The sequence below is a fragment of the Prunus dulcis genome, chromosome 2 (assembly GCF_902201215.1).
Source record: "Prunus dulcis chromosome 2, ALMONDv2, whole genome shotgun sequence".
Classification (NCBI taxonomy): Eukaryota; Viridiplantae; Streptophyta; class Magnoliopsida; order Rosales; family Rosaceae; genus Prunus; species Prunus dulcis.
Genome location: NC_047651.1, coordinates 8,768,115 through 8,793,224, shown reverse-complemented (window position 1 = coordinate 8,793,224; position 25,110 = coordinate 8,768,115). Strand labels below are relative to the sequence as shown.

Here is a 25,110-nt window from a genome sequence, read left to right as displayed (position 1 = left end):
GTCTGTTTTTATTTGTTTTCGACGTTGTTTTATTTAACAACGTCTTATATTTATCGTCGTTGTTTGTTTCTGAAAATAGGACGTAAAAATTTTGTAATACGACTCTCATATATTCGTAACCGACGTTGTTTGTTATTTCAACGTCTAGTCTATAAATACATACGTCATAAATAATGACACTGACAACTATTTCCACGTCATCTTTTATAGAAAAATCGAAGTGGAAAATGTATTATACGACGGCTGTTTTTATATAGTCGACGAAGTAGGAATCAATAACGTCGTCTTCTAATGTTCTTAAAGACGTCATTTTTTTGTTGTCGTGAAAATTATATTTAACGGCGTCTTCTTTTAAGTTTCGTCGTTGTATGTCTATCTTGCGGCCTTGTTCTGTTAATATGTGTCATATTTTTCATTTTTAACGACGGTTTTTTTAGATAGTTGGTCGTCTATTCTCATCCCCGACTTCTTTTTTCGTTCTTTTTGCAGTACAAAGACGTCGTTTTGTGTTTGTTGATGACGTTGTATATTTTAACAACGACGGTGATTTAGCGTCGAGGTTTATGAGGGAAAAGATGACGGTGGATTCCACGACCACTGAAAATCTTAATACACGACGGTGATTTACCATCGTCTTTTTGCTTTTTTGTAGTAGTGTGGGGCTTTGTTTTCGACATCCTGGCGTGAAGCCCAACTTGTCTGGATCCTAATTTTGTTATCCTCAAGTTTTTGGGCTGGGCAGGTAATTTTACCATGGGCCTGCTTTTTGAACTTTTGGCGTGCTAAATTTAGGCCCAAACACTCTGTCAACTCCTTTGTGATAGTTGTGATTTTTGACTTTTTCAAAGTTTAGGACTTCATGTGGGGCTTCGTTTAAAAAAGATCTGTTGTTTGTTGCTTTTTTGGGATAGAGACCAAGTGATGAGATCTTTCTCAAAAGTTGGACTTTTTATCCAAAACGGTGTGTATCATTTCTTTGGTTACAAATAATAGGATTTTACTCTCTACATATCATGGCTGTATTTGTAAAAAGGGTCTGGGCTTTTCCAGTGTCTTGGGGTTTTTTCTTCTTCTGATTCCTATAGATGAAAGCCCAAATGTTTGGTTCATGGGCCTCTCGACAAAAATGGGCTGGTGTGCAAAGTTTTGGTCCAAACACAAGATGAATTTTGGTGGTCGCTAAAAATGGAATGGGCTTCTTTAATTTTGGGCTGATAATTTAATTTCTTCAAAACATGGAGCCTGAAATTGTTTATCTTTGTGGGCCAATAGTTTTGGGCTGGGCGTGCAGAATTTAGGCCCAAACAATTTGTTGTTATGAAGAAAGGTGGTCAGCTCCACCTTCTCGTTTGGGCTTAGGCGCGAGCCGATCTGTGCTTTTCTATCTAGCTGGCTAGGTTCAAGGGGTACTAATTTAGCATCTTCCTCATGCTCCCAACCTTCTTCAAGGGAGCCTTCTGGGTGGATTCCCTCATCTTGATCCTTCTCGTTTGGGTTATGGCACTAGCCGATCTATGCTTCTTTGTCTGGCTGGCCAAGATCAAAAGGTACTAACTCAACATCATCATCAGATTTCCAACCCTTTTCAGAAGAGTCTTCAGGGCATATTCCCTTGCCTTAATCCTGGCTCCTTTATTGCTATTGTGAGGTAGCAACTTTCTTCCCTTTCGGGCTTGCTTGTCTGCTGGGAGCATGTCCTGCCACATCAGCAGAGTGCACTACTGGTGCAACTGCTTGTTCTTCTTGAGCTCTTGGGTTGTGCATCTCCTCGCCATAGTTTGGCCCCTATTGATCTGCCCAGGATTCCGTTGTTAGAGCAGACCTCGTCGATGACCATGAAGGTTTGCGAGCAAACCACCGAAGGTGAGTGGATGTCAAGTTCAATCATTCCCAAAGTTATTGATGTAGCCCCACTGAAGCCGATAAGTGGTCTAGCAAGTTTGTTAATCTTGGGCTCCAATCCCATCTATTGGATAATAGATAGTTGCAGGATGTTGGTTGCGCTGCCCTCGTCCATGTGAACTTGCTCAATCACAGCTTGTTCAATTTGGATGCAAATGACTAGGGCGTCGAATATGCAGCAAATCAAGCCTTAGATATACCTCAACCCTTGATGTAGCCATGTATATAGGAGCCTCGGAAGTTAGGGTTTCGAAAGTATAATTCCATAGATGGAAAGGAATTATTCTTCCTCCAATTTAGAGAAATTGATTTAATTAGGGTAAGAATCAAATAATTCCCATATTGATTAGCTTAATTATTTGACCTACGGTCCGTAGATATTTTTCTTCCACAATATGCGTAGTATGATAGATTACTATTTAGTACAGTCCAATACATAATTCAACCAGAGACACAGGGCAAGGAGAATAAGCATATTACTTAGCTATTACACAACACCTGCTTAGCATCTTACAGTAAAAATGAAAAAGCTGATACAGAAACTTGCGAGCCATATATATGTTCAGGACAAGCATCTCCCAAAAATCCGACCCGACTTGCAACAGCGGAGCACAAAAAACAAGTTCAAGTAAAGAAACCACCAAAAGAAAAAAAAAAAAAAATTGATCAAGTTTGAAGTAGATGTTCGTAGAATCAAGAACCTAAACAAAATGAAATAGTCGCAAAATTACATAATTAGAACCCTCTTACCTACAACAAATGCAAAAACAAACCAAAAACAGAAATAAACCAGAAAAACTTGCCATTTTCTAGTAGCAAAACAAATGCCAAGTAAGGTTAACTCGAAGAGCGCAAAATGAGTCCAACAAGAGTGATTTGGCCAACTAAATGAAAAAAATTTAATGAACCTATGTCTGTGTAGTGTGTAGTTGAAAACATCTTGTTTGGATGACAGCCTGAATTTGAAAATAGCTAGCACCTCAGTAAGCAATTAAAAATATTTGCTACAGAAGAAGTCAGAAATGCTAGAGAAAAGTAAAATGAAAGAAGCAAACTAAACTAGGATTTAAAAGAAACTAAACCGTTATTTGTTATGACAGGAGAATTTATAGCATCACATAGCTTGAGATTCGTTTCATTTTTCCTTTTTTTTTTTTGAACTTCTTTAAATAAGTGTACAAAAAGAACTGTTCGCCAGAGCCATAATTATATTAGCATAGCAGGCTGCCCTAGTCTGTGAATAGCACCAGCAAAGGAATCTCGTCTAAATGTCAAAAAATACAAGGAAATATGCAGTATACTCTTCTCACAGAAGCATACTCAATCCATAGGTATGTCCATTGTCAAGCCCCTCCGCAATATGGTCTTGTAAACTGTACGTCCTCATGAATGGTCATTGTCCTCATCAACAATCATTGTCTACTCCTACGTTTACTAATCCATAATCGGGTGAGGTTGATAGCTGAGAACCATCTTCTGCTTGGGCTTGGATTTTACCTTCACCCTTATTGTTACCCAGTGACTGAAGGACCAGTAGCACCATAATAGGTTATAGGCTCTAGTAAATTATAAGGCAATTGATTAAATGGAAAATTCTACAGTCCTTTGGTGTACCCATACACACTTGGATGAGATAGCTTTGTTACCCAGTGACCTTTAGATTTAAACAAAATAACAAGGGCAAATCTACACAATTGGATGAGATAACTTGAAAACCTACTTAGTCGGTTGAAAGAAAATCCCCAACCCAACCTGTCAAAACCTAGGCCTTCGCTTTCACTTCCTTCATCTTAGCAGCCACCAACCAGCCAATCACCAACCGGCAACCATTGACGACGACGATAATGGTGAACACCACCTTCTCTTTACCGCCCATCTCTCTCGCTCTCTCCTTCGCTGACCCATAGTTCCCCATACTCATATAACCATAAATTCTTTTCTCAATCTCATTAGCAACCACCACTAATTCATTCAATCTTACATTGGTAAGCACCTATAGGGGAATTCAACAGTTCTATTTTTGGTTGTTTATTTGATATGTTTTCATTGGGATCGTAATAGATTTTTGGTTCCATTCACGCCAATAAAGTGACGTATATTGTAGTACTTCCACTATATATATGGTATAGGTTTTTATCTACGAAATGTGCATTACTACCATATTATTCATGTACTCCCCTATAATGTTTGGCATGACACATTTCATTGGTGTTATTTTGTACCTATGTTAAAGTTTTGATACATTAATATTTATATATCTTTTTTTTATGATATTTCCTTTTGATTTTGCATCATTAAAATGAATAGATGCAATAAATGCCAATTTTATTTTATTTTTAAATCTTTAGGTGCTTAATTATGAAGATACACGGAAAGTGACAATAATCAAATGGTAAAGGTGGTTTGGCAATTGCCAAACAAGGAGCATATAATTGACAACCAAGGAGCATCTCATTGCATACTAATATGCAATTGCATTTTAAGTAACTACTAATTAGTATTACTAATATTCATGACAATTTGAGTACTTGACAAACAAGGAGTGTGTAATTGACAACCAGGGAGCATCCAATTACATGCCAATATGCAATTGCATTTGAAGTACAATCATATAACTTACACGTTTAGGGATTCGGTTTACGACATTATAGGATTATTATATCCAAAACATTGCAACATCCGTCCTGACTCTTGTAAACTTTTGTGTTTACTAGAATAATGGCCACTTTTCACATCACAAAGGTCCAAGCTTATCAATTCTTTGTAATGTGGATCCATATCCTTATAAAATAAGAATTTACAATGTTATGGATTTGATGAACCCTAATGTTGTAATCTTAATGCAAAAACTTGTAAATCGCTATCCACATCTTGTACTTCTAAGTTTTGGGATCCTGTTATAGTGTTGTGGTACCTTTATATCCAAAATATCGTAACATTAGTCCTTAATCTTGTAAACTCTTGTGTGTACTAGAATAATCACCCCATTTTACATCCCCAAGGTTCACACTTATCAATTCCTTATAATGCAGATACATATCCTTGTAAAATAAGGATTTACAATATTATGGATTATGTGAACCCCTAATGTGGTAACCCTTGTGCCAAAACCTGTAATTCGCTATCCAAATCATGTAACTTACATGTTTAAGGATCATCTTTACAACTTTATGGTGCCCTCGTATTCAAAACATCATAAAAAAGGCCCTTAATCTTTTAAACCCTCATTTTACTAGAATAAAGACCCCAATTTATATCGTCATGGTCCACACTGACCAATTCATTGTAATATGGATCCATATCCCTGTAAAATTAGGATTTACAACATTATGGATTTGATAAACCTTAACTATGTAATTCCCGTCCTTATATTTATAAATCGCGACCCAAATCTTGTAATGTACATGTTTATGGATCCACTTTGCAACATTATGGTACCCTGGTATCCAAAAAATTGTAAAATCGGCCCTTAATATTGTAAACTCTCATTTTACTAGAATAAGGACCCCAATTACATCTTCATGATCTAGACTTACCAATTCTTTGTAGTATGATTCCATATCCTTATAAAATAAGTTCCCCCGACTCTGAAGCCAGTGAGCTCCCAAAAGACATTGTGCTAGATGGAGGCAGGCATGCACATATAAGGCACATCACCCCCTCTCCATTAGTCGATGTAGGATGTTACAATTCTCTTTACAACGTTATAGTACCCTCAGTCCTTAAGCTTTTAATAAAATTGTTTATTAGAATAATGACCCATTTTACATCGCTAAGGTCCACCATTACCAATTCCTTGTAACGTGGATTCATACCCTATAAAATTTCGAGTATTTTAGTTGAAATTGTATATATTATATGTAATATCATATTTATGTATTATTTAATGATTATAAAATGCAATATATATCATTTAAGTATTAAATTATTAGATATTTTTATTTAACTTTTTTTTATTGATCGGAGTATGAACTAATTATATTACGAGGATATGAACAAAAAACCAGAGAAGGATTATAAGGGAAATTTTTGTAGGAAGATGCTATGAGTTATCTTCAAAAAATAATATATTTTTTTTGGTTATAAGGCATTTGTTTAAAGTTGTTTTTAGAATAAGCATGAATACATATATATTTTTATTTAATAATATGTCATCTTGAGAAATAATTATAGTGTAGCTTCAGAGTCTGGTCAAATAATATTTATTATAATATAAGTTGATATTTATTGATATTATGTCTTAAAAGTTGAATCTCTTATCATGATTGATATTATAACACATGAACAAGTTATATTATGTAGTCGTATTTTAGTTCCTTATAACAAAACAAAAAAAATCATTTAGATGTTCAAAAATTATTTTTGGTTACAAGTAAAATATTAAAAATTAAAAAAAAAACAATTTCAGTTGGGCTAATTGGATTTATATGAAGCTACCCAAGTTTATTGTTTTTGGTTACAAGTTATATAAAGCAACCCCTAACTCATGAATCATGAAAAAAAATCTACAAGTGTAGGAAATAATTGTAACAACATTGTGGTCCACCTTAATTCATAACACTGTAATACCCTAATTTACAAAGAAAATGTCACATAGTACCTATGAGAATGGACTTTGGAGGAGTAAATTTTATGTCATTATCCTTGTAAACACAACTGAAAGTTTTGTAATCTATGAGAAAACTTGTAACTTGTTAATTTTATACTCATTTTTCTTGACTTTTAATCCTAACAATGTTATAAAATCCATGGGGGGTTAGGAAAAGAATATAAATTTATAATACTTCTTGGATGTCTACAAAAGTACAACCATGTAACATAGAGTTCAACAATTAATATAGTTCTTAGAAATTGATTTCAACCAATTACATAGACAAAACTCAAGGTGAAAAAATTTGATGGATAAAGACTTTCAAACTTTCAAATAAATGTTGATGCGCATTCACCAATTCTATGAAACAAAAATTAAAACTTCAATTGAATTTTGAAAACTAGCATAAAATACGGAGGAATTACCACAACTAACCATCATAATTCCTATAAATAAAACCAGCAACTCATAATTAAATACAAAACGATTCTCATAAAAAGAGTCCAAAACAGTAAGTTCATATTTATAGAAGTAAACAAATGCCTTTACAAAATTCATAAGCATGTCATCGTGAGTCATGTCATCGTGAGTCAAAAGGAATAAACTCAATTGAAAAATAACAAGACAAATCATATGCCAATACGGAGGCCATGATTGCATGACCTTTATGCAATTGCTTTGCATTAAATATTAACAAAAGATGGAAACTGGAGCACTTGTATAACCGGTAACCAATTTTTAAAAAAATCTGGGCACTTCAGTGTGCACTATAGACGTTCCCTTGATTGAACATCCAAATGGAATGTAAGCATTGGTAAATCTCTGCGAAAACAAAAATATTCCAGCAAAGTAACATATTCGACGAATCCAGCATAGTTTAAACAAACAAAAACAAGATGAAACAAATTACAAAAACGTTGATAAACCAAAAAGGCAACATATTGCAGAAACTAAGATTTCATCTTCAATAAACACTAGCTCTCTGAGTCAGACTAGGCTTCTACTTTCTCCACATCTTCAATGAGAAGGGGCTTGGTTGGCCTTCCCAACAGGTCTGTGAACTCTTGGAATGGAGATTTGCTGAAGCGTGTCTCTTTCCAGAATTCAGGGGTCAGAAAACCGTAAGTCTTCAGGAGGCAATCGAAAGTAGCCTGCATTGCAAAAAATGCATTCACATAAATGATTAGATACAACTCAAATAATACGAGATTCAAGTACCACTTAGTTCGGTCTAGTTAAATTACATCTTTAACTGAGGAATTCAACCCAAACTGAAGGGTGGTGATTATAAATTTTCTTTGTACCGAAGGCAATAGCAAATCAAGAACTAAAATGACTACCAAGGAGCAAGCTATATAGCATAAAGAACAATTGACACTCAGGGTCAAGAGGAAAGCTACTCATTTCAATCCGTTCTACATTGAAATCAGAGGTCCGCCCTAAACTTAACATATTGGTTCACAGAAGTCCTATCTTGAAGAAGCTCTGCAACATCACCCATCAAATTTATATATTTATTTAATGCTCATACTTCAGAGTCGGGCTGCCAGGATCATCAGAGGGGCCAAGGGTCAGACCTTCCAAATCCATTTACCAGCCCAACCATTAAAAAGTTTTCAAAGCCCGACTATGCAAAGAGTTAGAATTTAGTGCTATCTTGTTCAAAAATATTAATGCTTCAACCGCACTTCATGTCAAAATGCCACTTCCATAATTTCCACAACCACAAGATGCACTAAAACTTTTTGCATTCATGCATCCTCAATCATGCTAACACACACAAACTAAAACTGTTAAATTATATGCCAAATAAGAGATTATCAAGAAAATGTCTTAGATCTGCACAAACCATTACTGAAGCATTAACCAAAGATTTCCCACTTCTAAAAACATGCAAAACAAAATGTTAAAGATTGTTAAGAGCTTCCTGAGATGGGTAGATTTCAATTTCAACTACACAACACTCAACTCCACAAGCTCATCACATTCTTCTTTCAAATTTCATTTGCATATTTCTAAGAGTAAGAACTCTTTAACCAAATTTCATTTGCATATTATTAATTCAAGATTAATAGCATCAACAAAAGCTACCCAACTCACTCTGAAACTTATTCGGCAAACTAAACAACATCCAATAAATAATAATAATGTACAAACAATCAACTAATGTGAAAACACAAAAAAAAAAAAAAACAATGAAAATTTGGATAGACTAGATATACCTTGACAAAGTTGCCAAGCGTCTTGGTGGAGCCACGGGATGAGGTGAAAACATCATCAATACCAGCAAACTGCAGGACCTTCTTGGGCACACGGGCAGCCACAATTCCAGCACCACGGGGAGCGGGCACCATCCTGACTGTGACAGAGCCACACTTGCCGGTCACCTTACACGGCACCGTATGGGGCTTCCCAATCTTGTTACCCCAGTACCCTCTCCTCACCGGAATCACAGACAGCTTAGCCAATATAATCGCGCCACGTATCGCAGTGGCCACCTCCTTGCTGCACTTGACTCCGAGCCCGACGTGCCCATTGCTGTCGCCGACGACGACGAAGGCCTTAAATCGGGTTCGCTGACCGGCCCGTGTCTGCTTCTGGACCGGCATAATCTTCATCACCTCGTCCTTGAGGCTACCGGAGGCGACGAGAGCGTCGATGATCTGGTGCTCCTTGATGGGTAGAGAGTGGAGGTAGATTTGCTCCAGGCTCTTTATCTTGCCTTCCTTCACGAGGCGGCCTAGCTTGGTCACTGGGACCCACTTCTCTTCCTCCTCGCGGCGCCCGGGGCGGCGTCGGCCTCCTCCACGGCCGCGGTCGCCTCCGCGCCCGCCGAAGCCTCGGCCGAATCCACCACGGCCTCTCTCTGCTGGTCTCTCTGCCATGGTTCTGTGAGAAGGGATGAGATGGAGAAGGGAGAAGAATAACGGCTGGAGTGAGAGGGTTTAGGGTTGTGGGCGAAATGAGGGTAGGGATTTGATATCTTCGCTTTTATAGCAAAATGTCTTCTTTTTTTTTTTTTTTTTAAACCAAAAAAAGTTCGGTGGTTGTAATATCAACCGTTGGGACCATCCAACGGCTGAAGTAAGCCCCACCAAACCAAAGAAATAGATTTGTGCTTATGCAGAGAATTTTATTTTCTGTGGGTTTATAAGGGCCGTTCGGTAATATTCTCAAAGCTCAGTTTTCATTTTTTTATTATAAATGTGTTCTGTATGGCGTTTTCATTCACTGGAATTGTTTTTGGAAAACAAATTCAAATTCATGTACAAAAACTAAAAACACCACATTTTCATTTTCATTTTCTACCCGATGTATTGGTCTGATTGCTTTATTTTTTTGGTTGGTCTGATTTTTATTTATTTATTTTCCATTTGTCTTTTTTTATTTTTTTTCAATTTTTAGTTTTTCTTATTTTATTTTCCTATACCAATGTATATTAATTTTATGATAAAACCATCAAGCTTAAAATATGTATTCTAGAAACTGGGTAAAAAATAAACCAATTAAATATGGGTATTTAGATCACCATTGATGGTAATTAAAATCTATCTTGTTAATTTTTTTTTGGGTAAATGGTTTATTTTAACCCTCCTTCTCTGAAATGACTTGGGCTATTTTCCAATTTCGACAAACAGAGCCCAAGTTTGTTTTGTTAAAAATAGCCCAATAGCCGATTGATTGGCGTGCAGAAATTAAGCCTAAACAAGGACATTTGGTAAGTCCCTCATTAATTTTCTTTGTTTTCTTTGAGATGCCATTTTGATTTTCAAGGTTACATATTTTACCGCTGTAACAGTTTTCCATAAAATCGCAGGTCTCCATTGCAAGGGGTCATCTAAGATCAGCTACTGAGAGTTACACGAGAACATTAAAACAGGCAGATTTTGATGAAGAGGAGTATCACGCAGCTCTTAATCTTCCAATTGTCAGATTTGTCTCAAAAATTGTAGAACAATTCATTCCAGTTTCACACAAAGACCGTGCACATCGTACTTGGATTTCGTGACACCATTGAAGCACTTCAGCTTTTTGCAGGAGAAACTAAAATTAAACTGTAGCAGTAGAATATATCAAGTTTATCATCCCTCCATCACAGGGTCGTTCTGGTTCGTCAGCATTACTGTATTTATATTGGGCTTCTGGATTTGCTGCCTTAAGGATGAAGTAAAATGCAGTGAAGATGCATAAATGATGAAATCTGGATATTTTTGACATCTCTGCTAATTCTTTAATTTATCTATGGGTTCATCTGCTCAAAATTTTTAATTGTCCGTAGGATGCCATGGGTTTGGACAGATCCTTTCAGATATCACCAAGAAATCAAATTGTAGAGAGGCTAGAAGATTGTCACTTAGCCTTTGATCCGCTATAAAGCTGTGGAGAAGCAACATCTTTATAAATTTAAACTGGTTCTCTCTTTTCATTTTACAATATATTCCATGAAAATCCAAGAATCAACCAATCTGCTGGAGGCAGCCAATTTAAGAACACGAAAAATGGATAGTGTACTGCTAGAGGCAGCCAACCGAAAACCGTGAAGAAATTTGAAGACAAGCCTCCACATCCAATGAAGCAATCTTTTAATGGAATGAGAAACAATCTGAGCTCTATAACGCTACCTAAAACAAAAGAATATTTTCTGATTATCCACATGAAACCAAGAAAAGAAGTCAAGATACTAATCGACATGTACATGTAACATGATCCTTAGACGGCCTAGTTCTAGATAATGATACGAGATATAACTACCAAATCTTGTTTTCAAGGAAATCTACTGCCCCACCATTGAATGTTCTTCCAAGCATATTAAGCGTTTGGAGCAAGGGTAAACCACGAAGGACTGCTGCCAACAAATTATACTGCATGAATTTCTCATGGTTATTTCGGTCATCATACAGTTGGCGATGCAACCAGAGAAACTCACAAATATTTAATTACTAAATTAAAAATGACAATTAAACACAAAATAGGTATCAAAGAACATACCAGTGAAAGGAAACTGTGTTCGTCACTTTGTGAAGCTCCTCCATACCTTATTCATTCATTGGTGGTTTGTACACTTCATAACAAGTTTCAGATTCAGCAAGACATCTAAAAGCATGGAATGCTTGAAGTCCATGATGAAAATCTAGAAAAACTTGCATGTTTGACATAAGGTACATACTTAAAGGTACATTCTCGGAACTAGTATTCGGGTCTATCATTTTATCTTGTGAGCAAAGTCACAAAAAGCATATCGCACCTTTTTTATGATGTGCTACCCGGTTGAAAGCACACCACAAATGTCCCGGTGGATGCAAATTCAAGCCCATCGAAGCTGGGTTCCCACTCCGACACCCTTTACAAATCCTATTTTGAGAACGCAGGAAGATGGATCATCACTTACGTATTTAAATGCACAAAGAATGAAAAAAAACTGTTCTTCGGGTTCTATTCACTTACCTTTCATCCTTGACTAACACTCTCTCATCATGTCATTTATTAAAACCCTACAATCCATATTTATCCCAACCCTAACTCTAGAAGCCAACATCATCTTACCCAGTTGCTGCACCAGAAAACTCGTGGACCTCCCCTCATGCTAAGTTTTAAGCCATTAAAACTTCTGGAAAATTTTTCCATTTTACTTGCTACGCGTAGTCCTTAAAACTACCCAAAATATGAATCTTACACTCCCACAGAATTTCAGAGCTCTCCTGCGTCAATCATCACACACTATATACCTAACTCAGGTTTGCACAAAACAGTTATAGTTCACCTTCAGCCATACAACCCAAAGCATAATTTGAGTTTAAAACACCATTTCAGACTCCCACTGCAAGTATTTAAATCAGTAAAACCTCCCTTGTCATCTTCAAACGCATAGCACTATAGTATCTCTATGGCGAAAAGAATCAGAAAATTAAATCCAAAGTACATGGCATTGCATCTAGACAATATGTAGTTTAAAGACAAAAAAGGAACAAGAAAATATATTGAAGGGCATACAAGATGTCCAGAACAAAAAGTTGATATTCAGAGAAAAGACAGGAGCAACAAGAAAGGAGGGGAGAGACGACATCAGTCAGTGACCTAGGTTTGCATGTTTTGCCTACTTTTCTGGCAGAATTGTCAAACTGGATGAATTCAAAATTATTAGAAAAGGTAAGGGTAATCACAGGGATCAAAGAAAATTTGAAGTATAACGTGTAGGGCCGGAAAAAATGCAATCAAGCTTCTACATAGATTTATAAGCAAATATTGTTTCAACTTTTAAATAAAGGCATGACAAAGAAAGTTCAGGAAACAATGCAAAGAGCCACAATTTCCAATGTAATAAACGCAAGAAGAACAATGGTTTCTCACTATTGAATGAATATACTCTTATTTGAATAGATTAATAATCTATAAACAAGCTAATGAGTAATGATCCTCAACAGGAAGTGAATAATCAAAGTATCATAACCATAAAATAAAAATAAAAACAAAACTAGTCACGCAAATAAGAAAGAATATATAGTAGGAGCCCAAGAACAATTCCAACTTCCTGATCTGTATAACTATTCCAACCAGATTATAGGGCAAGGAGAATAAGCATATTCCTTAGCTATTACACAACACCTGCTTGGCATCTTATAGTAAAAATGAAGAACCTGGCACAGAAACTTGCGAGCTATAAGCATCTCCCAAAAATCCGACCTGCAACAGCAGAGCACAAAAAAGAAGTTCAAGTAAAGAAACTACCAAAAGCAAATGAAACAAATAAATAAAAAAGATGTGATCAAGTTTGAAGTGGATGTTCGTAGAATCAAGTTTCTAAACAGAATGAAATAGTCACGAAATTACATAATTAGAACCCCCTTACCTATACATGCAGAGGTCTTGACTTTAACAGCTCCTGAAACAGAAATAAACCAGAAAAACTTCCCATTTTCTAGAAGTAAAACAAATACCAAGTAACGTTAAGCCCAAGAGCAAAAGTTGTTAGGAGATAAGCTCATAAACAACTTGACAACAACAATCAAGACTCCCTATCAGGTGTAGACGCACTCTAGTTAACCAAATAGATAACCAACCCGTCAAACACACTGACACAAAACATACTCATTAGTGTGACACAGAGTATCTAAAATTGGAAGGAAAGTAGCTATCACCTCAGTAAGCACTTAAATATATTCTTAATAGAAGAAGTCATAAATGCTAGAGAAAACAGAAATGAAAGAGGCAAACTACGGTTCAAAAGAATACTGTTATTTGTTATGACAGGAGAATTTATCAGCATGACATAAACAATTGAGATTTGTTTTTGTTTTTTTTTATATATAACTTCTTTAGATAAGTATACAAAAAGAATGGCCATAATTACATGTGCCTGTTTGCCAGAGCCATAACTTATATTAGCAGGTTGCCCTCTGACAATAACACCATCAATCTTGTCTAAATGTCAAACAATCCAAGGAAATATACAGTATGCTGTTCTCAAAGAAGCATATTTAAATCCGAGAGGTCATCCATAGGTATGTCAAGCCCCTCCGCGATATGGTCTTGCAAACCATCCTCATCAAAGTTCAACCAAGTACTCAGATCTTGATTCCCATCGAGGTCATTGTCTACTCCTAGTTCTATGGAGTCTAATTCATTCAACTGCAGGTTTCCACAATCTATCTGTTTCTTGGTCTCTGTAGGACCCTCATGATTGTCATTATAGCGTACCGGCCCGACCTCTCGTTTTCTGTTATTACTATTGCCAACAACTTCAATAAAACCACTAGCTGAAGTGACATTGCTAACCAACCCATTTCCTGAAGTTGATAGCTGAGCTGTCTTCTGCTTGGGCTTTGTTTTCGTTTTACGCTCACCCTTATTGTTACCCAATGATTGACGGCCAGCTTTGGCAACAGAATTTCTGGCTGATACATCCTTGTCCCTTTCTCTCTCACTTCTTTTCCCTTTTGCTCGGCCCAGCATGGTACCAGGATTTGATGCAGCTTTCAAGGAAGGACTGCCAACATCATCTAGCAGAACCTCCTTCTTTTTGCCTCTGTAAAATATTGGTCCATTTTTAGCATAATCCTTCGCAGAGCAATGGGTAAGACTTCCAAAAGTACCATCAGAATCTCTGCCATACTTGTTAAGATGATCATGCCGCTCCGTCCAATTGGAAGAACCTGTGAGCCAAAAAAAGGCATTTACTGAAACCAGGTCACCCTAGATTAAGTTTCTGTGAAAAAAATATCTTTAAATAATTAGGGATGTTTGTAAAAAAATCCACATCATGGGAAAGCAGAAAACCAGTGCATAGTTTTTGTCTGATATATATGGCCTCTGACTGAACACCTGCTTTCAATATCTTGGAAAATATGCATATTGTAGCACATAAATTTCCTAATGTACACACACAAACAGAGAGTATGCTAAAACTACAAATACACTCATCAAGAGCACAAAAATATAAATAATTAAAGGCAAACCTGACACCACGGGCTCTTGCTGAGAGTTTTGATTTTCAGGTGGCAAACTTAAGCCATCGCATTTCATGGGTTCCGCATTGCCTCCGTGAAGCGGTGCAGCGAAAATGACATCTCGAAGTGCAGGCTCATTAAAGCAACTTATTCCATTTTCTTCATATTTGCGACATCTAGCAAGAGTCCTCTTCGTATAAGCAACAGCAACATGTTTTGGAACCTTAGCAATCTTATATTTTGAAGCAATACTTCCTCGAGTGGCCTACAGAAACCAGAAAATGGGACCTTTTATTGTCTCCGTAACACTTCATATGCTACAATTAAAATTCAGCAAAATGTGCAAATTGAGGCATTTTAAATTAATATCTATCATTTGTGGGTAATTCAGTCAAGATGTGTAAGTAATAGATTTGGGAACATGCAAGTTTGAATTCCATCCCATATGATACACTGTAATACATGATAGATAGCTTCTAGTATTGGAGGAATAAACAATGGGAAAATAAGCAATTGCAAAAAGTACCAGAAGCTTTCTGTAAGCCGACTCGACAAGCCTGTCCATGGCAACCTGGTCACGCCGCCTGCAATTCAACAACATAAGATTGAACTTCCACAGAATCTAAGAATTGATATTGTGTTGATGTTCCTAATGAAAAATGTTATACTACAAACTTACAAAACACATTTGAATATCCTACCGTCTTTCGATGTCCATGTTTTCTTCAATTGCTTTAATAAATTTGTTCAACTGCTTCTTCTTACCACCAACCTATAGTGTCCGAAGAATCAGAAAAATCAAACTATGAGACAACAATAGGAAAAGATGTAGAAATGACTCAGAATTTACCAATTGCAAGATAATAATTGTGCAAACAAAGTATTGAGAAGAAATAACTCTGTACAAGATCAGTTTAACAATGCGGAAACTCAATTATGTTTATAAAAAGTGAAATCTAAGGACCGTAACCTGTTGGTGAAGTAGCTTCTCTAGTCCAACAATATCTTGATCAATTGCTTCATCATCTCCATCTGATAGATCAGGCTGAGACAAGGGAAACGGTAAGGGTGTTAGATTAATGTAAGAAAGGTGTTGAGGAAAGGCAACTGAGAGAGAGAGAGCTGTCATTCAAAATAGTTCCCCAGTTCCCAATTCTGCAGTGGAAGTCATGCAAACTTCTAGCAGAAAAAAAGACTGACCCAGAAAAACTGAGTAAAGTGAAACTATACGGTCACAGAGCCGAGCAATTATACATCATTACTTAAATAAGTTTAGAGCTTACCACTGTTTCTTGATATAGGTCAACACTCTGCAGCTCCAACAAGAGTCTATCCTCCAGAGACATCTGCTCATATGGGCAACCATTTTCAGAAAACGCAGGGAACAGACCACTCCCTGAATGCAATACTGCAAAATCTACTTTCAACAAATCATCTGCGAGTATTTGATTACAGATTCCTGTGGCATTAGCAAAGCCACTAGTCCCATTGCAGGGGAGACTGTCAACGGAACATTGATTGAGATGAGGACCCAAATTGGTTTCGTTTGCAAACAGAATCCCAACCCTGTTCCTTGGCTCAACATTAATAGAGGCGCATGTAGCAGTGGAAGAAACATCTCTGTTATATTGTAAAGACATAGTTCTCCGGTCAATGTCTTTTTCAAAATCTTCAATTTCATCTTCCATGATTAGAGCTGACAATACTCTTTGGTACAGTGGAAGCACTTTCTTCATTCCTTCGGAATCTAATCTTCCACGTGATATCCCTCCATTTTGAATATGGTCTTGCAAGTTCCTCTCTTTTGATCCAGAAGCAAGAGTCTTGGACGCAAAATTTTCTTCACACACAATATCACCCTGAGAAAACAAGATAACTTCATAAGTAACAAGATGTCTGGCATCCTACTCAGCAGGATGTTTGTCTTCGTCAAGAACACCTAATTGTAAAGTAGAAGTTAAGCAAAATGAGCTGATTAGAATAATTTTAAATATCATCAAGATTGAACCCATAGAATGTCTTCGTTTCTTTTTTTTTTTTTTCCCCTTTAGATGACAAGTTGAATTGATGTATGTCCTTGCAAGCAAACTATCATTTTCAAAATTCATACCACCACTCATCATTCTTTATGTGTTACTAACCTAACTGCAGGATACTGCATGCAAAGTTTGGTAAAACAGGAGTTGGAAAATGTGTTATTAAACATTTGAAAACCATAATGAATGCATAAAAGCATAGCGTAAATACACGTCTGGAGTGGCACACTTTGGGATGAGATAAAAGGGTCAAAATTCAAGTATTCCATCAAATTAAATATGACACTGGATTAAAAACTACCAAGATTAAGTGTGAAGAAGATGGAAGAGAGTGCAAAACTGGAAATCATAACATGCTATCGAACAACATAATTGGCTATTAGACATTACCAAAACATTACTTCCATTGCCAAACATCAGAGATATGCATTCATCCTTCTCCTCCATACATATGAGCTGATTCAAATGGAAACATAAAAATATAGAAAGAGTTTGTCAGGGACCCATATCAATATAATAAAATAGATTTTTTTTTTAGTGAGAAGTAGTTATAAATTTTAGCAACTACCTGCTCCTTCAAGTAAGATGCCTCCTCTAAACTGACAGGACCAAAGATTGGTTCCATTTTCTTCCAAAATGATACCTATGAACATAACAATTCATAATAATGCAAATATGTGTTCATATAATACAAAGTAAACAACCACAACAATTACAAGCAAAAGCTGGTGAAAAATATGTATATGAACATAACACATTCATAATAATGCAAATATGTGTTCATATAATACACAAAGTATATATTGCTAAATGAAGGAGAAAAAAAACAATATTAGTCTTAGAAACATACTTCTGGAATTACAAGCAAAAGCTGCAGCTGCTAAAAGTTCTTCACGGTCATCACCCGATTCACCTGAAACATGAAATGCAAAAGCATATCATTGCAACCCATTAATTTCAAAGAGCCAAACCCTGATATGCGGTATAAATTGTAGTCTATTTTCTATAGGAAAAAATATGAAGAAATGAAAACAATATATCTCACCATAGAAGATTCAAAATCATATAATGGAAATCAGGTTTCTCATCATTGACTGAGTGTACACATGCATACCAATGAAAGTTAATTCTTTTTGGCAGATGACATAAAAATATACAGGAATGTATTTAACCAAATACCCAAACACTAATACTATTTGATGTCTGAGAAATTTAGAAGAGAATAACTTTTATTACTGGCATGCGATGAAGACCAAAACTTATCAAAGCCTGCAAAATTCTTTAAAGAACACATCCAGGCAGAGTTTTTGCAAATTCTGATATCTAGGAAGCCCAAACATCCTAAAACAAGAGTCATAATTCTAAATTTTAGTTTGCACTCCCAAAAATAACCTCCAAGTATAATAATTTCTTTTAGCAACCTTTTGGTATCATTACAATAACACATAGCAAAAGCACCTAATCCAAACATACCAATGAATGAAAAACTGGTACAGTACCTGCAAAATCAGGAGACCCGTTGGTTGATATATGCCCCGGACAAGCAAAGGCCTTCCGATCTGACAGTTTCTTCAGAGGAGGTCGTCCTGACTTACTGAAACAAGAAAAAAACAACAAAGCTTAGATATAACGATGACAAGATCTGGTTTAACAGGAAAATGAAACCATAAGATTGAAATAGAAATTGGTTGACACTGAAACAGAACATTAATAAATAAATAAATGGGTTAACACCTTCCATTCCTCTCAGAACCAGGCCTCATACTTTTAAGTGGCTTTGTCGAGGCTGGAGTCTCCAATTTTTCCCTAGTAGCTACAGTGCTAGCCCTAGAAATGGATGAACCCCTGCCACTCCTTCCCTGTCTCCGCACACCAACTCCAATTTCCTCTTTATTGAGCAGTTTATTCTTCTTTGTAGGCAATAGGGAAGAACCAGTATTCTGCACAGCAGTCACAGCTCTATCATCTACTTCACCACCACCTGGTCCTTTCTCTTTCAATCTACTTTCACGGTTTTCACCAGCACCAGATTCTTCACTTTCAGATAATCTGGCAGGAGATGAAACAATTTCTTGTTTAACTCTAATTTGGTGGGCACAATTCGAAACACTCTTTTGAAGCAGCCCATTGGTTCCAAAAGAATTTAACCTAGCACCAGCATCAGAAGGTGAATAACCTTCTGAGGGTATCTGCAGTTCATCATGGTTTGACACAGGAGACACTAGATTTGATCTTCTGGTTCGAGAGATTTTTTGTGGTCTCTGACCAACCCATTGAGCCATGGGGGGTGAGGCTGATCCTGTGGGCATTGGACGCTTGCGATTGATAGCCCCATTTATGGAATGATTTTTGTTTACAGTTGCAGGTTGTTCCCATCCCTCAGGTGTTCCAGATGTACGAGGAAAACTAGGAGATGAGTTGCTTGCTGTGATAGGGCCATTTCTTGGTGCCCTTGAAGCCTTTCCTTTTGTCACTGGAGTAGGACTGGGTATTTGACTATCCTCACGAACATTTAATCTGGACAGAGTGATTACCAAATAAGACATTTAGCAAGTTGGTATAAAATACTATGATAACAAATCAGTCAAAGAAATCTTTAATGCAGCTACAAGAAACTCTTTTATGAGCAAAGTATGAGTACATACTTATTGTTTCCCTTTGATCCAAGTCGCTCCTTACTCAACCCAGCCATTAAATCCCTTGAAAGAGAGACCTTGTCCAGCTCATTCTTTAGCACAACACGGGCATTAGCATTGACAGACAAGGAATTAGAGTCTAACTTGTTAATGCCATTACCACCATTAAATGACCCTGATCTGTAAGAGTTGAGAAGTTTCACATATTAGTTATAGCAAGCAGCAAAAAAGACTAATAATGGGCACAACCAACTAAAGTATTATTGCAAGAAAGCAAGACAAGTTTGGAGGAAAATGGATGAGTAGGAATCATCTAATGATGATGACCCAGAAAATGTCCACATAATTCATGATCAAACCACCACTTCCCTAAAGAAGAGAGTGAAAATTTTAAAAAACACATGCGCACAAAGTTCAATGATTATAACAACTTTGGTTAACAAATGACACAACACATGATTTCGTCTTTCACTTCTTAGGGCTTTACATATTAAAGAGGAGACCCCTTAACAAAATTGTTCAGAAATATGTGGGACAATGGAGTAATATAATCACACATGTAATTAAATTTTCTTGGAAAACCCACAAATATTTATTCCCAAGTTGAAATGTAACTCCCTTAACACTCAAATCTCCAAATACCTTAATTTTAATAGCATCAACCTCCCACAACTAAAGCTGATCTTGAACTCTGTCACAATTGTACCAAACTAAGCTCAACAGGCCTTAGTTTGGCTAGCTTAAATTGTTTAAAGCCCTGCCCTAAGAAAGATTTGCATTGCAAAAAAGATGACAAAACCAAGAAATTGACATTTCCGAATTGCAACGAATATTCTTCTATTCAATTTTACACTTTACAGTCAAAAAAGGATTTTAATGAGAAAAAATAACATCAAAGCCAGTTTTGTAGTATCAAACTATTCTTTTTGAATAGATGTAGTATCAAACTATTCAACAACAAAACAGCATGCCAGGACAGAAATCTACAAGGCTGCAAGTTTAAATAATAAAAATTAGTTTGTAACACTACATTAATTTCATGGTTCTATAAAGTTGTCGTGGATACTTAAAATTACAACTCAATTTGATTAGAGTATTTTTTTTAAACATATAAGAAGTCACCTGAAACCTTGAGCATCACTAGCTTGGGGACCAGGCTCATCAGTAGGCTTATGATGCAAGTTTCGTTTTAGCTCTGCATCACCATCCATGGGTCTGCTAAATACAGTGCCTACAGAACGCTTCCTTTTCATCTTCTTATCCCATGCTTCCCCTCCAGCAGGCAGTCTGCGAATCTTTTCCTCAACAACATCAGAGCCTTCACCTCTAAGCATATCCCTATCTTTTCCCATGACCACAGGCTGCCTTGTGAGCATATTACTTCTGCCTTCAGCCTGAAAGAATAAAGTTAACCACACAAATTATATCTTATTCAGTAACACAGGTAACTTGATGTGAAATTCTCATTGAATCAGCAAGTCGGGATTTTAAAGTTAGGATGATAATACTCTGTCAGAGAATTTAGTAAATCTTTGGCACCAGTTAATTTTTTCATTTATAGTTTCCCTTCAGTCTTTTATTGTTTCATATTCCACTACCTATGTTTGCCTTGTGATTTTGATCTGATTTCTCTTCCCAGGTTGTATTTCCTTTCTCTTTTGTAAGACTAACATTTCTTATTAAAAAACCACAAAGATATCGAAATTTGATCATTGATCTTTCTTGCACAAACTACAGATTTGAATACTAACAGCAGATGAAAATGCGTCTGTGGGTTCATTTCTTTGTATGTGCACATACACGCATAAGTGTGAATGTACATCCATGTTTGTATGCAACTGTTTATAGTGTTAATGCACACAGATATGTATGCATGCATGCAATGTAGTAATCAAATTCCTACCACAGAGGATACTAACAAACTTGTATGCAATCAAACCACAAGGTCAAATCTAATAATCCAAAATTTATATAGATAAGAAGACAATTCAAAAGTTTCTGTATACAAACCCTTATTTCTGTGACCGATGAGCGAACACGTCTATTCATCACGACAGTCTTAGTCCTGTCTTCCAGCCTTTGATTCATAAGATCTGAAGAGTTCCGATTCATCTGAGCTCCCATCTTTGGCAAGTTTGACCCACCTGATCTTTCATTTGTTATAAACTCATTCCTTTGCTGCTTCTTTAAGTTTAAAGCTTCACAGTACCTGTTCAATTTGTCTATAGATTCATCCAACCGTTTTGCTCTAACCCTGACCAAAAAGTGTTGCAACATCAGTACAGGGCTAACTTTTGGAAAAAAATATATATACACATTGACACAAACAACCAAAGGTATAGTATCCAGGGAAACATATAGACACAAGGCAGAAAGTTCAATTATCTTTATTAGAAGTACAGATTTATTTTTGAACTTCATAAAAAACTTATAGCATTACTAAAGAGGATCTGAAGGCACAAATGAACAATATCAGAGGAGCCACTCAAATTACCTGGCCTTGTTTGAGGCATCTAGCACGCTGGCTTTGACCCACTTTAGTTCCTCTGCAGCCACTGGAGGGTGAGGCTTTAGATGAGCTGTTCCAAATGCATTGTCTTCTGCAGTTCCCCCAAAAGATACTCCCAGAACCCTCCTTAACTCACCTAACGAAGGACACTTCTGATCAGCCATTGTAATAGGATCTAACATCAAGCACTGAGGCAGTGGAGGCAAATTCCCTGTCGAAGAAGCACTGCCCCTGGGCGTACAACCACCAGAACTAAACATCCGACTCTCACTACCCTCACGGAAGCTTCCAGACCTATCCAAACAGGCACCAGGGTAATTTCCCCTCAGCCCATTTGGGTAGGACCCTGCAAAGGCCAACTCCTCTGGACTGGCAGAACTCATCTCAAATCTCACACTTCCTGCCATTACTCAGGCCCAAGGGAACCAGCTCATATCAACAAATAGCTTCTTCTTCGAAACCTAGTTAAACTCACTCAAGAAACAATCTCAAAAGGAGTGATCTACAAGTAACCCGTAAATAAATGCCTATTTAAGGTTCTCTGACCATATCTACAATACACATGGAGCTAAAATTAGTACAAAACCAAAAACCATTCAAAATTTGTTCTTTAAATAAATTCATCAATAATTTATACTCAATAAAGTAAAAATAAAACACTAATCTTTATAGGAAACAATTATAATACAGTGGCGTGTAACTAAACAAATGGTACTAAAGTTTTTTTCATTTTTTGTTTTTCTGTTGCCAAACAAATGGTACTAAAGTTTATGTAACTTCACTTTACGAGAACAGAACTGATTTCAGATAATTCAAGACAGAGTTGACTAAAAGCTTCCGTTTCCTCATGTCCCAAAAGAAATGCAAACGACATCTAGATTCTAAATTATATATCTTCTGAGGTTCCTACATTTACCGAGCAACTCAACAACTACAATTATCCAAATATTACTCCTTTTTTATATGACTCAACTCCAAAATCAACCTTTATCACTATGAAAACCACATAAACAGCTCAAATTCCAAAATCAACCTTTATCACTATGAAAACCACATAAACAGCTCAAATTCAAACCAATTCGGATAAAAAAAACCTGACAATCACAATATTCAGAAGAAAAACAAAATCAACGACCCGCTATGCAACCTGATTCAAGCTACTAAAAACTAGGGTTTACCGAAATTGCACCAAATTGAACCTGAATTTCCCTGGAATATACAAAATTCGAGCCAAGAAAAGCTATACACAAATCGAAACGGAAGCGAGACTTACCGGCATTGACCGATCGAGCAAGAGATCGAATTGAAGGGAAGACAAAGTATCAGTGAATTCTAGGGATTTGGGTTTTGGGTTTTGGGCATTGGAGGCTTGCAGCTGTCGTCGTGGAGATTCTGTGAGAGAGAAAGAGGGGGGAAAGAGGAATTGCTGAGGGTCCCACAGTAATTTAGGGGCTGACCTTTGACTGCCGAGTCCAGGAGAGGAGAAGACAGTGGGACTAAAAATCAGGGCCTTTATCTGGTTTTGGGCTTTGTTTAAGGGAGAGTCTATAGTGAGTGGAAAGTTATAAGGGGTGTTTGTGAGGGGTATGTAAGAGCCGTTGGATTTCATCCAACGGTGAGTTTTTAAAAGAGGGTGCATGTAGAATCGGGTTGAAATCTAACCCGTTAGAAACCCAACTTCAGTTCTTCCCCTCTTTCCCTCTCTCTGAAAAATTGAAGAACACAATCCTCTCTTTTTGAATGTAAAGCAAACCCACAATTAGAAGGATCCAAATCTCCCAAACCGTATAGTCACTCGATTGTCATTAGCTCGTTGGGAGGCCTGCGATCTATGGGAACCTGGGTATTACGAAGAATGTCTCTTACCTAGCTGTTGCCCTGTTTTGATTCTATGGCTCAAGTGAAAACCCCTTCTTTTTTTCATTCAGCTGACAAGATTCCAGATGAAAGCAAAGTAGCATATCTCTTTTTGTAGCTAGAAGCCGCAGCAGCAGTTGGTCCTCGATTTTGGTAGAGATGGAGTCTCAAATACCAAAGAGTCTTCTCTAATGTCCACCACATTCTTTCCAGTTGACTGACTTCAGAGGTCCCGATTGATTTTGAGAGGTAAGTTCACTTGCTGAATTGATTTTATTGGGTTTGGTTTATTTTTTGTGAGGGTGGGAAATTCGTCATTTGTGGCATCAATAATGCGTCATTTTTGGAATCAATAATGTGTCATTTCCTTATGAATATTCAATATACTTAGTTCATTGTTGTTGGTCGGGGTGGAAAATTATGAAATGTAGGTAAAAGAACCTAAACTTAGGCTTAATGACATTAGGAGTAAGCATTTGGAGAGGATATTGGGTGAAGTTCTGTAATTGGTGGTTTGAATTACATTTGTGTTCTTAGTTGAACATATTGGTTCTAATGTTATTTTGAACAGATTATTTCACAAGAGATGACGTAACTTATGAAATTTTGCTTACGTTTTGTGTAATTGGAAGTTAGGCTATGCGTATTTTGTGTCAATTTGGGCAATGTTTTGTGTAAGTGGAATGCATTGATATGTTGTGATGCAGTAATGAGTGAAGAAGGATGTGAGGTACTGTCAGAAACTCAAAAAAGTTTGCAGGTGAAGTTGAAGTTGCTGAAGGATGGACCAAGTAATAACGAAGTTGGAGGGTCCAGCTCTCAAACACAATATATGAAAGACCCTCAGAGAGTGAGGTGCAAAGGAAGGTCGAAAGGAGTAACGGGAGCAAAGGAAAAGGCAATGAAGCGAGGGATTAGACACTGTCGGGAGTGTGGACACATTGGTCATGATAGAAGACAATGCCCAGCCTTGAACACACCGTAAGATGCTAACACTATTTGTAATAGCATCTAAAATTTGAATAGGTAAAATTTTTATGTGCTTGTGTTTGATGTTTATGCAGGACATCACCGTCGACCAACGACGAATCAACTCCAATACATCGTAGTGACCCATTATTCGACGATTTTGACA

General features: G+C 36.8%; 3 protein-coding genes and 1 long non-coding RNA gene across 4 annotated transcripts; all 4 read right to left on the bottom strand.

Moving 5' to 3' along the window:
* Positions 1 to 7,214: 7,214 nt before the first annotated feature.
* LOC117617901 (40S ribosomal protein S2-4-like) lies at positions 7,215 to 9,461 on the bottom strand. The gene is made up of 2 exons (XM_034347512.1): positions 8,716 to 9,461; positions 7,215 to 7,644 (listed from the first exon to the last, which is right to left on the bottom strand). The coding sequence occupies exons 1-2, from the start codon at positions 9,376 to 9,378 to the stop codon at positions 7,486 to 7,488; spliced, it is 822 nt and encodes a 273-aa protein (XP_034203403.1). The 5' UTR covers positions 9,379 to 9,461; the 3' UTR covers positions 7,215 to 7,485.
* Positions 9,462 to 10,871: 1,410 nt separating this feature from the next.
* On the bottom strand, positions 10,872 to 12,170 carry LOC117617854. Its single transcript, XR_004584440.1, has 2 exons — positions 11,483 to 12,170; positions 10,872 to 11,355 (listed from the first exon to the last, which is right to left on the bottom strand). It is a non-coding gene; the product is annotated as an uncharacterized LOC117617854 (long non-coding RNA).
* Positions 12,171 to 13,705: 1,535 nt separating this feature from the next.
* LOC117617853 lies at positions 13,706 to 17,625 on the bottom strand. Its single transcript, XM_034347451.1, has 8 exons — positions 17,542 to 17,625; positions 17,364 to 17,429; positions 16,221 to 16,796; positions 15,908 to 15,982; positions 15,639 to 15,709; positions 15,464 to 15,521; positions 14,947 to 15,202; positions 13,706 to 14,643 (listed from the first exon to the last, which is right to left on the bottom strand). The coding sequence occupies exons 1-8, from the start codon at positions 17,596 to 17,598 to the stop codon at positions 13,955 to 13,957; spliced, it is 1,848 nt and encodes a 615-aa protein (XP_034203342.1). The 5' UTR covers positions 17,599 to 17,625; the 3' UTR covers positions 13,706 to 13,954.
* A 154-nt stretch (positions 17,626 to 17,779) lies between these two features.
* Positions 17,780 to 23,645, bottom strand: LOC117618051. The gene is made up of 8 exons (XM_034347679.1): positions 23,392 to 23,645; positions 22,104 to 22,669; positions 21,620 to 21,863; positions 20,732 to 21,003; positions 19,619 to 19,789; positions 18,708 to 19,490; positions 18,473 to 18,567; positions 17,780 to 17,886 (listed from the first exon to the last, which is right to left on the bottom strand). Exons 2-8 carry the CDS (start codon positions 22,523 to 22,525, stop codon positions 17,780 to 17,782), a joined length of 2,094 nt encoding a protein of 697 aa, XP_034203570.1. The 5' UTR covers positions 22,526 to 22,669; positions 23,392 to 23,645.
* Between the last annotated feature and the right edge of the window lie 1,465 nt (positions 23,646 to 25,110).